At 34.9% G+C, this 17,266-nt stretch overlaps 2 protein-coding genes across 2 annotated transcripts; both read left to right on the top strand.

Annotated features, from left to right (window-relative positions):
• On the top strand, positions 2,973-4,058 carry LOC105178097 (transcription factor HEC3). Its single transcript, XM_020699268.1, has 2 exons — positions 2,973-3,475; positions 3,533-4,058. The coding sequence occupies exons 1-2, from the start codon at positions 3,086-3,088 to the stop codon at positions 3,887-3,889; spliced, it is 747 nt and encodes a 248-aa protein (XP_020554927.1). The 5' UTR covers positions 2,973-3,085; the 3' UTR covers positions 3,890-4,058.
• LOC105178096 (protein trichome berefringence-like 7) lies at positions 11,980-16,721 on the top strand. Its single transcript, XM_011101455.2, has 4 exons — positions 11,980-13,442; positions 14,942-15,100; positions 15,334-15,640; positions 16,354-16,721. Exons 1-3 carry the CDS (start codon positions 12,652-12,654, stop codon positions 15,629-15,631), a joined length of 1,248 nt encoding a protein of 415 aa, XP_011099757.1. The 5' UTR covers positions 11,980-12,651; the 3' UTR covers positions 15,632-15,640; positions 16,354-16,721.

The raw sequence follows: 17,266 nt of genomic DNA, 5'->3' as shown, positions 1-17,266 counted from the left end.
TTGTAGCATCTAGCAAACAGGTCCATTTGCTTGGGCGGCCGACCAAGCTCTGCCTCCTGTAGAAAAATAAAATAATTAGCATAATATGTATAAAATAATGATAAACCTATAAAAGCACTATAATCTGCTACCAACTCTCTCTTGTGCATGGCGATAGAGGAAGATCCCTGCAGTACACAATTGAAGACGCCATGGGGTTCGCCGCCCGATTGCCTTATTCTCGATGACTCCTGCTGGAATTCCTTGTTGGCCCAATACGCCTGTAGTTGGAGCCATACGTTGTTGGCCGGCCAAAGTGACTTGACCAGGCTCAATCAGTCTACGGAGAACATCTTCCGGATGTACTTTCCCACCCACATGTGGAAGACCCGAAACTTGGACTTATCATTACAGTTCCACCAGTAGGTGATCTACAATGAGAAAATTAAACAAAATATTAGTTAAATTCATTAAACAAATTAGATTACAAGATAATACAAAATTAATTTTAATTACACTACCTTCATGCTCTCGAACCACAAATGCTTGTGCTCTAGCGACACTTGTCTCAAATATAGCCACGGGTGGAGAAAACGTTCTCACACCACCGCATTGATGCGCTCGTGAAAGCGACGATCAGACCTGAAAGAACACATAAATAGTAATTTTTAAAATAAAATAATACTAAAAAATATTCATAAACAAATTTACCTTGCATCATTAAGACTGATATACTGGCACTCTGATATTGGGGGAACTGCTGGTGGTGGTGGTGGAGCAGCCGCTGGTGTGGTAGATGGTTGTCCGGCCTCCTCAGCTACTGGTGCCGCACCAAATGGTCCAGCATCATCTGAAATCTACGGGACGACTGACGGTCCGATTTGTAAGGTGATAGGGATGATTGAAAGATTGTTTCCCCAACCTTGGATGCATTAGACGGTGCTGCTGGAAGTGGCGTGCTACGACCATAGTAACGTGATACAGGAGGCGCACCACTAGACATAATTAATACAAATTATAATAAACATTAGTTTTTATAATTGCCGAAAAAATTAACCTAATTCAATAATTTATGTTGAATTTATGATTATTGTACTCATTAATTACTTAAAAATATATAGTTCCTTTGTACAGATATACAAACGGGTCAAGCATTGCTTTTAACTTCTTTAGCATATCACATAAATTTTTTTGTTATACTACTACTCCAGTTTGTCCACTCTTTTTCTGTCAACATTGTCTTCTCTTTACAAATAAGAATGGATAAACTTGACTAATTAATTCTACTGAGAAAAAATCACTTGATGAGCTAAAAAAGCTAAAGCAATGCTTGATCCATTTGTACATGGGCACAAAGAAACTATACATTTTTAATAACTCTTATTGAAAATATTATTATTGGAACTATCAGCCTAATATTGTGATTATTGACATAATTATGTAAATAGTATTATGTGAATACTAGTCTTGTGATTGTTAATATTATTATGTAAATAATGTTATTATTGTGAATATTAGTCTAACTTTGCGATTGTTGACATTATTATGTAAATAATATTATTATTTAGAATATTGAATAATGTTGTGATTATTGATATTATTATGTAAATAATATTATTCTTGAAAATATTAGCCTAAATTTTGTGATTATGACATTATTTTGTAAATAATATTATTATCGGGAATATTGATCTAATTTTATGATTATTGACATTATTAAATAAATAATATTATCATTTGAAATATTAGCTTAAAGGTTGTGAATACTGACATTGTTATGTAAATAATGTTATTATTGAAAATTGTAATCGAATTTTATGATTGTTGACATTATTATGTAAATAATAATATTAATGAAAAAATACATGAATTACACCACTATGTAAATTACACAATATGATACAATACACACAAAAATTGGGGGTCATGATGTCATATACCAAATTTCATTCCTAATGTGTTCCAATACTCGTTTCAATGTGAAACGGTCGAGTTATCCGTGTCAAATTCTATTTTTTCTTTTTTTGTAGTGTATGACTATTACAGCTCTGAGCATGTCTCAAATAATAATTATCTTTGTTTTTGAACAAAAATATTAATTATCTTTAATGCATAGAGAAATGGCTATTTTTAAGCTGTAAAGAAGCAATTATATGAGAGTGAGAGCTCTTAGTTTAGACAATTATTGATAACTCATCAGCAAGTGCATTTGATTGTGAGGTCATTATCACCATTAATAAAAGTGATCATAACATCAATATCATCAGTAATCATGTTTATGATCAATTAATCAGAATAATTCAATTCGTCTTTGCTGTGTAATTTGATTTTTTACAATAAAACTTAATTGCATTTTTAGTTCAAAAATTATATACAATTATTTGACACTTTAGTCCTGTAATTTATTTGAGTTATAAAAGTAGTCTCATTTTTTTTAATTCTGCAATTTTAAGACAAAATTGGTCAAATATTCAAAGTTGACCTGAATTCTGATGCCACTTTTCAGCTAATTTTAAAAATTTCAATCAGATTTGCCATAAACTTGCAAAATTAAAATAAGGTGAAGAACTAATTTACAACCTAATTAACAAGTTACCAAACTAATATAAAAATGACTATAATTTTGTTTAAATCTAATAATTATGAAATGAATAATAGCTTTTCTCATTGAATATTTTATTCATAATATATGATTCTTTTTTTGTGTTCAATAAAGAATATGGGGAACCGTACTTGGGATGGAAAGCCTTGTTTGAAAACAGCAAACCCTAGAAAGGGTTCTAACAATCTGCAATGAAAAAATTCACAGCCCTTTACTTCATCATTTCATAGTATATCAAAAGGGGTGGTCCCATCAACATTAATCAATCTCCCTACGTTGTTTCTTTCTCTTTAAATTCCCTCAAATTTCCTCTCTCTCTCTCTCTCTCTCTCTCTCTCTATATATATATATATATATATATATACATACACATAAATGCATCAAAGCCCTTAAAAGCTGCAGAGAACCTAATCAAAGATTGCTTCTGAATTCATCCCTTCAAAGCTAAATCCTCCTCTTTCACCAGCTCAAGGGTTGTACTTCTTCTCAGATTACATTTTGATCATGGATTTGAGCCATCACAGGTTCACAAACACCACTTGGGAGCCATACAACATTCCCATGGATCAAGGCCATCTGCTCCAAGATCAAACCCCTTTTGATCATCATCCACAAGCACAATGGCCTTACTTTCCTCCAATTCACAGCCAAAACGAGCCGTCGGATTCCTCGCCCACGCAACTCCTCCCGTCTCCGAATTTCGACCAAATGGGCTCTGCAGCCTTCAAAGCGTCAGAAGCCGGAGATCATCAAGACGACGAGCCCGAAGAGGAGTTGGGAGCCATGAAAGAGATGATGTTCAAGATCGCAGCAATGCAACCCGTCGACATCGACCCGGCCACCATCCGCAAGCCCAGGAGGCGGAACGTCCGGATCAGCGACGACCCGCAGAGCGTCGCGGCCCGCCACCGCCGTGGGAGGATCAGCGAGAAGATACGGATCCTCCCGCAGAGCGTCGCGGCCCGCCACCGCCGTGAGAGGATCAGTGAGAAGATCCGGATCCTCCAGAGACTGGTCCCCGGGGGCACTAAGATGGACACTGCTTCCATGCTGGATGAAGCCATTCGCTATGTTAAGTTCTTGAAGAGGCAAATCCGCATACTCCAGGCCAACCACCACCAGCCGCCGTGCATAGGGATCGCCACTCCCACCGGCGCCGCCACCGCTGAAGAATGGGTGGCGGTAACAACCAAGGCCACCGCCACCGCCACCGCGGCAGCAGGGACGTCGTCTTCGTACTTGTTTGGAGGGAACAACAATAACGATGGGGCAGGTGATGATATATCAATCCCATATGTTTTAATTTAACCATAAGTTTTATATATTGGTGATTAGCATTTCACCATATAAATTAGTATATAAATTAATTTTGATGATCAAACGTTGTATTATCATAAGGTTTGTATTTAAAAATTCAAAAAAATCCATGTGATGATAAGAAAAAGGTTTGTTAGGATATTGTTGACTAAGGGGGCATCGGAATAATCACAAAACGGTTAGCCTGAGTTATTTATTGTGTGTATATATATAATATATGCAAGAAGGGCTTTGGCCCTCATAAACTTCTTTTATTGGCCTATATTTTCCCTGCCCGAAATAAAACAGTGATGTAAGAAAACTTTGAATATCATGACTATACTCTCTCTAACACACACGTAAACCTGCGTGTACGTGTGTGTGTTTGCAGGCTTGTGGAAGAAAGTATAGCAACCTGCAGAGAGCATATATATATATATGTGTGTGTGTGTGTGTGTTTTATCCCTAAATATTATGTGGATTGATGATGAATTTGCTGGTGTCTGATGGACCACAAGAGGCCAAGAATGATTGTGTTCTTTTGCAGTAGCAGACGCCACTTTCACTGCATATACATCATCATCATCCATCGATCAAACCCTACTCTTGCAAGAAACTTGGCGAGATTTTCCTCAACAACATTAAATAACACCACACACGTTTCTTCTTCTCCCTGCATTCAGACAACAATGTTCAACCTTATAGCACATTGTCCTGAAATCTGCATCGTACAAATACGACTTCTATGTATACATTTTCCAGTGTATATGTGTTGCAATTGTGTGCATACACATACTCAGGGATGTGGCGTGTAAAAGGAATATATACATATATATATATATAATGTCAATGTGTGTAATAAATTGTTAAGTGTGTAGGATAATTAAATGTATTTTTTCTCCTATAATTTAGGATAAAAATTAAATACCAAATACTACCAAAATATAGGATTAGAATACTACCCTAAAAAGTCAAAACAAAAATAACAAATAACCTAAATTATGAGACCAAAAATATGTTTAACCCTTCATATGTATGACTTGTATAATTAATGTATTTTACCAGCTAAGTCGTGTTTATTAAACTTGGGATCTTTTCTTCTCTATATTCCTTTTTTTTTTTTTCAAATTTTCTTCTATATATTCATGTGAGGGGGAAATAACACTTTTCGTCCAGTAATTTAGAGCCTTTTCATTTTTGGTTCCTTTAGTTACAAAATTCTCATTAGTGGTTCTGTAACTCCTAAAAAATAGCATTTTTACTCCTATAACACACTTTTGAGCTGCTAAATTGGTATCCAATGCCTGCATGCATAGTATGATGAATTGTTTGTTAGATACTGAGTGGGAGCACAGCTTTATATGTCTAATTGTATCTTTACTCAATATTTGTGCAATAAAAGTAATACGTAAAATCACACTTATAGGTGTTAATTTGGCTTCTAAACTTATTAATTTATAAGATCTTATAACTACATATATAAAATAATTTAATTATATTTTTAGTCTCATAATTTTGATCATTCAGCATTTTTAGCTAGTAACTAATCATTTCGGCGTTTTCTGTTTTCGTGTAACCAAGAGAGATTTGATCGGATTTTTCTCGTGTTTACTAAATTTGTTTTCAGGTGGGCGAAAAGTGGTATGTGCTACTCAGGTGACTGTTTATAATTAGGGCAAATCATCATATTGGCTAATTAATGCCATTTTGATGCCAGAAAGAAAATTAGCCAATAGGATGATTCGTCCTAGTTTTCAACAGACACATGAGTGGCAGATACATTTTTCGACCATCTCGAAAGAAATCAGGCAAACAGGAAAAAATTGATCAAATTTGTTCTGAATTTGTTAGAGAAAAAATTACATGATCAAATTACAATCTTAACAAGTTAGAGGATTAAATTTTCAAATGGACAAAATTACGGGAGTAAAAATACAATTAAGCCTATAAGATATATATGTATATATATAAGATGTTTCTTAAGCTAAGTTGCTAGATTTTATTCTAAAAAGAAGGCTATTTAAGTATTTGAATAAAATAAAATTACGAAACTAATTATAATACGTTATTAATAATGATAAATTTGTGACTAATTTTAAAAAAAATTAATATATTTTTAAACTAAGTTGAAAATTTTTACTTTTTTCTGAAGAAGCTTATAATTATAAGCTCCAAATCTTAGTTTCCGGATCGTATAATCTCATTTTCCACAAAATTTACCAAACACTCTGCAACATCTGAAAATTAAGTTGTATATTACTTTGCCCTATTACAACTACCATTAATTAACGTTTTATGTTCTGATAATTAACATATATATATATACACACACACACACATATGTATGTGTGTTTTTCATAATGCGATTTGCAGGTGTGGAAGCATTCAATATGGAGTAAACTTGAAGAGCACATGAACTGCTGTCGTCGGGGTATTCTCGAGTTCTTCAATATTGTGGGATTCTGACTTGACCCATTGAGACAAAGTGTGTGGTAGAAACTTCAGTGTATTGGGCTTAATGTTGTAAGAACAGAAGGGCCCAAAGCCGCCGGAAAAGAGAAGATTGTGTCAGTAGAAAATTACGATCAAGTGTGTGAAATGAAACCTGTACGCTGTGTTAATTAATTAAGTTGCTCTAGTTATTAGTGCAATTAGTACTATGTACAAAGTCAAACCAAAATCTTAGGACATGCAATAATTATTAGTAATGGATTAAATAGAACCTGAATTGATTATCTTTTCTACGTTAAAGGGCAATAATGAATCTATGTTTAATTAATTGCTCAATGATGGACAACATTAGCTTTGTATTGTATGATCTAACAATAAGATCTTAATTCTTCATTGATCTGCAACAGGTTTTTGGCTCAGTTTTAGGAGCCAAGAAACAGCAAACTTAGCAATATGCTACACAAATATACATATAAATATATACAGCATGCATGCATGATTGTTAAATTAGAACGGGAGTTTAAACATTCAGGTTCGATTGCAATTTTTGTCCTATAACTATAAATCGGCAGTGGTTTTATTACTTCCAGAAATGGAGCTGATGAGAAAATTTAGCATGCTAATTTTTAACTTTTGGGAATTGGGAACTCTTTTAGCTGAAAATTGAAAAATAGCTGGATTAGTTTGCTGATGTGCATTTCATTTAGGCATAAAGAATTGGGAATTTTTATAGTCGGAAGGGCAGAAGGGCTTATGTGTAACATCAATTTCAAAGACCAACGACTCGCATAGTGGTCAAGGTTAAGGTTGAGATCTTATGAATAACTTCGAATCATGACTTCAAATCCCAGTAAAAAGTGTGAGTATTTGTGTGTGAATATTGTCTGACTTTAAGAGTTATTATAATTTATTTATTTTTGTTATATTAATACATTTGTTACATTCAAATATTATTATCGAGATTCAGTTGTTGTAATTTATATATCATTATTAGTTAAAAGAAACATCAATTTCAGCAATATGGAATATAACCTCGTATTCGGACAAGCTGGGCAAAAGAATTTGGCACCATAATTAAGACAATAAAATAAACCCTAACCCTGTCGGCCGCCCACCTAAACTTGAAGAAAATACAGAATTCCATTGAAGAAGTACGTACGTTTTGTGTTGCCGGACCCTAATTGCAGATGAAAACTCATGGCGAAGGCTAATTTTACTAAAATTATCAAGACTATAATATACAATGTAAGTAATTTTGATTATTCTGAGGCTATAAGTGTATTTTTAGTTCTATACGGATTTATTTTAATGATTTGTTTTGTAATTTTTAAAAATTTGCATTTTAAGGATAAAATGATCGAAAAAGTATTGTGTTCAATTAAGTTGATCACGTGTACGTCATATTCTTAAAGCGCAAAATACATAAAAGGAAAAATCTCGTTTTTGTCCCATACGTTAGGGTCTTTTTTAATTTAGTCACATTTATTCGATTTTCTCACATTACATTTCATAAGTTGAAAATTTTCTCAATGTTAGTCCGTGCGTGCAGTTTTCATCCAATCATTTTAACGAATATTGTACGAAAAATCAATATATGTAATGCAATATGAAAAAATCATAACAAATGGGACTACGGTAAAAAAAATTCCCAACATATGGGACCTAAACTGCAATCTTTCCACACTTAAAATTACATAATAAGAGTTCGTCTGGTTCATGTGAGAGGAAAAGGAAGGTGAAAGGGAAAGGGAGAGGGGAGGGAAAGAATAAGTTTTCCTTCAAGTTGTTTGGTATGATTGGAATGAGAGAATAGGTTGAAAAGAAAATAGGTTAACCATTCTCTTCATAATTAGAAAATATTATACTAATGTAATTTTAGTCCTTTAAGTTAGGGGTAGCAAATTTGGTCCTATTCAAATTAAAATTCACAATTTAGTCCTGTAATTTTAAGAATAATGATAACTTTTAGTCCTTTTCGGCCAAAATTCCATGTCACCAGCCATATCAACGCCTTTGCGGCATTCGACAAATTTGACAACATAGCAGTCAAAATTTTTTTTTTTTAGAAAAAAAATAGCTCTTGATGATGCCAAATTTTTTCAAGTTACAATTTTCTTTTTACCAAGTCATTTCCTATAAAAGAATGTTAGACTGTCATATCATTAAATTCGTCGGAAGCCCACTTTAGGAGTTGACATGGCCGATGACGAGAAATTTTGGCCAAAAAGAAGTAAAATTGTCACAATTTTTAAAATTACAAGACTAAATTATAAAATTTAATTTGAACAGAATCAAAATTAGCACCTTTTGGACTTAGAGGACTAAAATTGAATTAATGCGAACAAAAACTACACAAATTAAGGAGGGTACAAATTCTTTGCACGCCAATATAGATACCCAGAATAACATTAAAAAAAACTTTTGCACACAGAAATTAACTAAGAGGGCTGCTAGAGGTATACCAGCAGCAGGGGTCATCTTGGTCTCTTTAGGGCTCAGTCCGTAAAGATGGAGGGTCCGTAAAGGATAGTTGGATGGGCAAATTTTTGGAGGTTATAAAGAAAACATTCAAGCAAGCCAACAAGTTTTGGAAAGCAACAGACCTATTCCTAGCAAAATATTTGAGATAACCTGAAGCATTGGTTGTCCAGGTAGGAGGGAAATTCCAGGGCACATGAGAGGAAATGAAGAAATATTGACGCTTTCATTCCTTCATAGATGACTCAGTGTTGAAGAGATCTATCTTCCCATTGGAAGTGAAGTAGAAAAGGGCTGGACCTGCTTGCTTAAGCATGAGAATGAGTGGAACTGGGAAGCAGTAGGGGTTTCCCCAATTTTTGAACCAAATGAAAAAGCTAGTCAACAAGGTAAGAGACTAGGGACCAACTAATTCAAAGAAACACTGAACAATGCAGCAACATCGACGAAGAATTTAGAAATCGAGAAATGCAGCCCAGTCCCCAACTAGGCTACGTAGAAACACAAAAAACCATCAAAGTGAAAATCAGACGAGCATCCGCAAAAGGAGCTTGATCACATACTCATCAGAGATTCCATACCTCTCCCTGAAGCCCACAACACTACCAACAAAAAAGAAAAGGACTGGTAGACTCTAAAAGAGTCAGCAGCGTCCGCCACCAACCTACCTCTATAACTCTCCTCTCCTTTTCCTCCAGATTATTCCCCTCTTCCTTCTCACTCTCATCTCCATGAGGCAGAATCAAAAGGAGTAGGTTATCCCTCTCTTCTCTTGACGAACCTACTAAATCTACCATTACTTCCTCCACAGCATGCTCGTCAATGCTACTAGTGGACAAAACTAAAACTAAAAAATAGTAGGAAAAGCAAATAATGTACCTAATAGAAGTGGGGATAGAAACAAGAAAATCAGGGCTTTGTTTGAATTCCACTCTTCGCGTTTTTCGAGATAAAATAAAACACATCGAATGTTTATTTTTGTGTTTTTACACCTTATCTGCGTGTTTTTCTGGTTTTCAACTTTACATATAATATATATATATATATTTATATATACATAATATAAAACAGACATGATTTGACAATAAACAGTAATTTTTGTCTCCCAAAAATACAACATTAAACATAAATTATTTATATATATACATATTTATATATAAAATTATATATAAAAATATATGATTTGACAATGAATAGTGATTTTTGTCTCCCAAATCCCAACATCAAACCTACACCACTTATTTTAAAATATTTTAAATTACCCCAAAACACAAATCCAAACATATTATCTATTTTCAACACACACTAACTTATCTCTATTTTTCTCTCTCTATTTTCAAAACACAAAACAAAACAACTAAAATGCAAATCCAAACACAACGCAGGAAATTCTAAGTCGAGAAAGTAAAACCTACAAGAAAAATTTAGGAAAAGGTAATAAAATATTTCCTGGCAAAAAAGGGAAAGGAGAAGAAGACGAGACTCGCCACAAAGCTTTGAAACGCGTATGAAATCCCTAAAACAAAGAACAATTTTAAAAGGGAGAGCTGTGGAGTAGTCACATCTACGCAGGGCTCGGTCTCTCTCTCTCTCTCTTTTCCCCCTACCTATCGTGACGACCCACCAATCAGGAGAGTGCGTGTCCCTGAAATATAGCTAGGTCTGTCTTATTACTTTATCTGCTATAATTATCACTTGTTTTTACATACCTATGCAAATCCCCCCAAATCCACGTGTGTGGGAAAAGTGGTTACGCCCAGCACAATTGGGCACATCCTTGCAGCCCAAGCACAACTTTATTACAACAGCACGACAAGGTTGCCCAGGCAGCTCAACAAGATCTTCCTTTCTGAACCAACTGGTCGAAATAATTCTTCAGGTAAATCTTTTACGTAGCAGGAATACTTTCTTCTACTCTAACAATACAATACCTAATCTTACACTCATGAAGTACGAGTAATGTCACCCCCTTCAATTTTTCCTAAAGCACAAAATAAAAAGAAGTGAGCCCCAATAAGCAGCTTAGAAGATCTAATCCTATTAGCCCATAAGTAAGGTATTAAACACATAAATTTTGTGTCACCAACCTGGCAGGCCTAAAGATAAACCCGATTTAGCAAGATGACTCATCAAACAGCAAGAATGACACGTTATACACATTTTTGGCATCTTGAGGCACATCATATTAGAGAACTTCTAACAAAGTCCTCCTAAATTTGTGTCAGTCGACCTGGCAGCAGCAAGAAAAAGGAATCTGCAGAACTCCGATTGACTGAGCATACTCGTCCAGACGGTCATATCTCCTTTCAGATAAATCCAAATAGCAATCCATTTTTTTGTTAGTCAGCTAACATGTAGATTTCAAACAGTGTGTTACACATTGTAATCACTTTTCGGTTTTGTTTTCAACTGGGCTATAAATAGAGACCATTGTGCAGCCTTTACGGTTACAAGTATTATTCACTGCCACCACTTTTTTCTATATTCTTAACAAGTCTCTTGCACATCTTTGCATTCTGAACGATCATTATCACCTTATCTTAATATATTATCAAGTCACTTCAATTATTACTCAATTGTTCTTACATTATTTTGATTATTCCCAGCCTTTTAGTTAGTAATTTCAATATTGACTTAAGTATTGAAGTGTTAACACCTATTTTGTTGGTTAGTGCTATTTTGATCTTAGAATTTTCGTAAAAATCTTTCAACCATTGCAGTGCAGCTAAATTCCACTACGCATCATATGGTAAAATGATACTAGAGCTCGATATCAAGGTAAGGCTTCAAAGTCCATGCCAAATGGGACGAATCTGGGTTTGAATCTTATTAATATCCCTAGATAAGTTCTTATACTCACCATTCATTAAGATTAGACAACTATGGAGGCTGGTGATATTATTGATTAATGGGGCGAATAGATTCAAATAAAAATATTTGAATATTTACATCATTGAATTATTTTGATGATACTAAAAAAATATTTTAATCGTTTTACATAATTTAAGTGGTCCCACATCACGTTCATTGCACCAAAATTGTCTCTTCTTATCATTAGTCTATCAAAACAAAATAAATACATAAAATAAATAAATTAATTGAGTAAACCAAAAAAATAATTGTCAATAGCTTTAAGATGAATTTTATAGGATAAAAGTTGGCCAAATTAGCCTTCTCGTCCCAATAGCTAACCGCTCTGCATTCCACGTAGTACCCTGCAGGCTGAATTTTATTTCTTGCTTTCCCATCCACTCTCTCGATCTCCTTCCTCGTCCATTTCACCTAAGGTTTCTTTTTCCTCAAATCTCAACTCCATTCCTCAAAGGAACTGCTGTAATCAGTCATCTGTTTCTACAAATCTGACATCTGCGTACGACTTTATGCAATTACATTTACCATGCATAAACTCTAATCTTGGTATTCATCAGATTGGTTAAAGATTGAAGACAGAGTTTTGTAACGCGGGCTTGCTTGTTTGGTGGAAATCTTAGATGCCCATTTGGTTTTTGAAGTGATTTTTTGTCGGGGTCAGGGTGAGATTCCGTTTTTTGAAATCTTGAGGCTTTTGGATTGAAAATGGTAAAGTTAAGGACTTAATGAAATCGTATTATTTTCAGAAAGACATGTTATTGATCGGAAAACTTGCTGCTTTTTTATTTCTGTTGGGTGGGCATTGTCCGATTTGGTATGATTGTGACTCGTTAGTTAATTGATGGTTTGTTTATGGCTGTGAGGTTTTCCTCAGAGTGGTTGGTTGGTAGGGGGGCTTTTGATGGTAATCTTGGTTCCTTTGCTGGAAGTTGCTTTAGCGAACTGCAGCTCTCTTGATATGTTGTGTTGAGAGGATGAGTAGTTTTAATAGAAGTGTTTCCTTTAAACAAAGGGCTGCAAATGTTGGAAGCCCAAGATTTAGTAGGAAGACTTCGGGTTCGCGGATGTTTCGAGCTTTGATTACTATTGGATCGTTGTTTTCATTCTTTCTGGCCATTGGTTGTGGATACGTGTATGTTTTGCCAAATCTTACACTTGCTTTCCACAATAATGAGTCTAGATTTTCGCACACCAACAGTTCAACAAGCATGTGTGATGTTTTCGATGGAAATTGGGTTCTGGATGATAGTTATCCCTTGTACAATGCTTCAGAGTGTCCTTTTGTAGAACAAGGATTCAATTGCTTAGCAAATGGTCGAACGGATGACGATTACCTGAGGTGGGGGTGGAGGCCAAAGAATTGTGACATCCCAAGAGTTAATGTGCAGCGTGCTTTGGAAGCACTCCGAAACAAGAGAGTAGTTTTTGTTGGTGATTCAATGAGTAGAACTCAGTGGGAATCTTTGATTTGTTTGCTAATGACTGGTGTTGAAGATAAGGGAAGTGTTTATGAAGTCAATGGAAACATGATTACAAAGCAGATTCGGTTTTTAGGTGTAAGGTTCAGTTCCTTTAATTTCACTATCGAGTTTTATCGATCAGTTTTCCTTGTGCAACACAACTGGGCACCCAAAAATGTTCCAAAAAGAGTTAGATCGATGCTTAGATTGGACAAACTGGATGATATCAGTAAAGAATGGATCAATTCAGATGTGCTAATTTTTAATTCTGGTCAGTGGTGGGTTCCAGGGAAGCTCTTTGGCACGTAAGTTTCATTCACTCTCCATTTTGCCTTATGTCTTTGTAAGATATCTATGCTTCTCTGTGATCGGTGAAGTAATATATGAAACACAGTCTTATCGACCTGTTTTTTGCATCACCAGAAACATTTATTAACGGCTGCATTTGCCCTATTTTTGTGCATTTATTGTATCATTACCTTCTTTGAATCGTTTAATGCCCAGTGACATGATCTAGGAAGTAACTTCGGTTCTGGATTATATATTCAATGTCACAATCAGGGGCTTTTGATGTATAAATTTCTAAGTATCCATTTCATGTTTGCATGTACTTTACGTGTCCCAAGCCTCATAAACTTGTACTATTTTCTGTCAGTGATAGTTATGATTTTGTTATGTCCTTAGCTATTTCACGTTTCAGCCAACTGTTGATTTAAACTTGCAAAGTCTTCACAAGGATGACATTGAAAGAACTATATTGACATGTCTTATGGCAATAACTGGTAGATGAAATGGTTAAGTTTGGAAGTGATGAGCAAATGGTTAAGTTTTGTTGTACTATTGAAAGTAAAGTTTGCTGCTTTAGAAATTTCTAAATTCGAGATCTGTCAGACCCAATATAATGACACATTCTGTCAGATTCTTACATAGAGTGAGCTACCAATGTAAATTGTGAATATACACAAAACTGAAATCTTGGACAAACACTATAAGTTTTCGGACCCTTGAGAATACGGAAGCGCACACTTATGGTAGAAATATAAGTTGAATCCATTTTAACTATTTTGGTTTTGAATTGGTGCAATTTTATTTTGCCTCTGGCACTCCTTGGATTTACTAATATTGGTGGCACTTATTGCTGGCGATGATTTCTAGGCCAACTTTTTGTTTCCAGTGTTGCGTGGACTTGTAGTTTAACCATACTATTCCATACTTCATAAAAAAGTCAAATGGTATATCCCAATCTATTGTTATACAATTAGATTCATCGCCTTGAACTTTTAAATGATCTAATAGTTACTGGAAGTTCATGACGCCTATCACATTGACTTCTTTGGCAATGAGCTTTGAAGTAATTATTCTCAGTGCAACTTTTTTTAATCCTTGCTTGCCCAAAAAATGGATCGTTGTTCCAAGATTATTAACCTTAAGCTAATACATCCTTATGTGGAAGTTTATCTTTTTAGTTATTTAATGCTGATGAACATGATCAAAATTTTCTATCTATTGGTTACTTCTTTGCATGCACAACGATGTGGATCAAGAAAATCTTCTCTGTTCTGTATGATGATGTGAATGGTCAATTATCCTATCAAATTTTCATACTCAAGTTAGTGTTCGCTAGAATCATCTATCTGCATTTCATCTGTGTGTTCTTACTCTCGATTCAGAACAGATACTTATAAAATGAACTGTGTTTTCCACTAAACATTCTCTCTTCCCCGCACTCCCCATCTCTCTGCTTGTGGTTTATTGTTCTGTGTCTCTTGACGTGCATGTTAAGTTGAATTCTATGTCTTGACAGGGGATGCTATTTCCAGGTTGGCGAATCACTGAAACTTGGAATGTCAATTGCCACAGCCTTCAGAACCGCATTACAAACTTGGGCATCTTGGGTTGACAGTACTATCAATCCAGAGAAAACACGCATCTTCTTTCGAACTTTTGAACCATCTCACTGGAGGTATCTGGCTTTATCTACCTTTCATAATAGTAATCAGCCAAAATCTAAACATATTACAGGGTTGTAATGCTTGGAACTTATACATAATTCTCGTGGTCAGCATGATGTTTTTTGTCCTTCTAAAGCAAAAGGGTCTTATCGTGTTAGTTATTAGGAGATAAGAACTGGTTTGTGCCTGTATCAGGAATTTAACTCTTCTTTTTTTGTTTCTTTTGTTTTTGATAATTTATCAGGAATTTAACTCTGCGACAGTGCAATGTGACCAAGTTACCTCTTTCAGAAATTGAGGGAAAAGATTATAGTCCTTTCTCAGACACTGTATTCGAGGTGGTAAATAATATGGTAGTTCCCGTTACTGTTGTTCATATAACTCCCATGTCAGCATCTCGAAGTGATGCACATGTGGGTACCTGGAGCGACCGACCATCTCTATCTGACTGTAGCCACTGGTGTCTACCTGGAGTACCCGATATCTGGAATGAAATAGTCCTTGCATATCTGCTTGGTAATTTTGGAGCTTCTTCTGGATGAAAGCACAAGGTAAGATTAATTCCCTCGATATTGCTTTGGTAGTCAACTTTGGAGTGAATAAAACTACCCCGATTCTGTTTATGCTTGAATATATATCTAAATCCCATGTCAATATTAGCAACCATCTCATATGACCCCAGCAAAGAGTTTCACTTAGCCGCTCGTCCAATTACAATAATGTTCCAGTTAAAAATCTCTCTCACCTGTCATGGAAGAAAAGCTCTCTGCCCATGTTCACGCCAACCCCTAGGTTCAAATTCTTTAACAGTTGGAACTTGGAATGATCTTAAATTGAAATGGTGGAGCATGACAATTATCGTAAATGCAAAGCTTTCTTGATGTATTAGCAAATGATATTTTGCCCAACAGTTTCATCTTCTACTACATGGTTGATGGATTATTGCCACTTTACCCTTTGTCAGAAGACTCTCAAATCTTATAGTCTCCAGTGCATTTCCAGGTTGTACTTGATGTTCACGTTATACTAACACTTCAATCATTGCATTTACTGCATTTTCGTTCTTGATATTTTAAGAGCGCATTCACCTTTTCCAACTAGAAAGAACCAAGAACCATCCATGTAATCCATCCTGGGCAAAACTAAAGAACAAGTGAAGTTGTCCCTGAAACTACGTTAAAGATGTGCACATAATGGCCTTCAATTCCTTTTCTTCATTGGGCTTAAGTTTCCCATAAATGATCAAATGCTCTCTTCCATGCAGCTTAAGACCTGTAAGTTGCGCACGTCCCATGAGTCATCAAATCATCCTACTCACTAGAGAAATTTTGAAGTGTTGTCGAGCTAACCGGCTCAGAGTTTGGAGAGAGGTCATGTGTATACTACACACAAGACGAAGGTCTTGTCAAGAAAACGATTTTGACCATTTAGTGTCGATTCTTTTGCACCGGGAAACATAGAGAAAGAATGTATCATTTCTTTGTTGTACTTGAATCGAAATTACATCTGTACTGTTGTATAAGGTTATTGAACATGAAAGTCAAATTTTGCAAGGGGCAGTTGTTATCATGAAGTTCTTGGAGATGAATGCATTGTTAGCTCAAAGATTTGCATCCTACTTCGACCTGCCATGTTCTTTTACGTTGTGTTTGGATTGATCGATTTACGTTGTGTTTAAATAATAGATTTAAAGTTGAGAATTTCAAATTCATAATGGCAAATGCCTTTGATACAATCTTTGAACTCTCGTTTCGAAATATATTTTGTAGAATATTGATAAATTTTAAATTATTTTAATATGAAATTATTTAAAACTCGTTATCTAAGTTATTTCCTCGAATCCAATTAGTTTCATTCAAATATAGTTGAAATAAAATGAATCGAATCAAAATAGGTTTATCTTACTGCGAGTTCAATTATTTATTGGATCTATACTATGTTTGAATTTTGATTTAATAAAGTAAGACACTAAATAAATTATAATAAGCTCGTAATGATACAAATATCCATATTCAATAGAATTCAAATTCATAATTTTGAGTTTATTCATAAAATGTCAGCCTTCACCAGGCTAAGATACCATTTGTGTCTTTTATCCAGCTCATTTAAAATTTTCATACATTTGCATCAAAACTATGGAAATTTTCTGTTTTCGATTTTATGGAAATGAAAATAGA

Source organism: Sesamum indicum, linkage group LG15 (assembly GCF_000512975.1).
Source record: "Sesamum indicum cultivar Zhongzhi No. 13 linkage group LG15, S_indicum_v1.0, whole genome shotgun sequence".
Classification (NCBI taxonomy): Eukaryota; Viridiplantae; Streptophyta; class Magnoliopsida; order Lamiales; family Pedaliaceae; genus Sesamum; species Sesamum indicum.
This window is presented reverse-complemented; position numbering and strand designations above follow the sequence as displayed.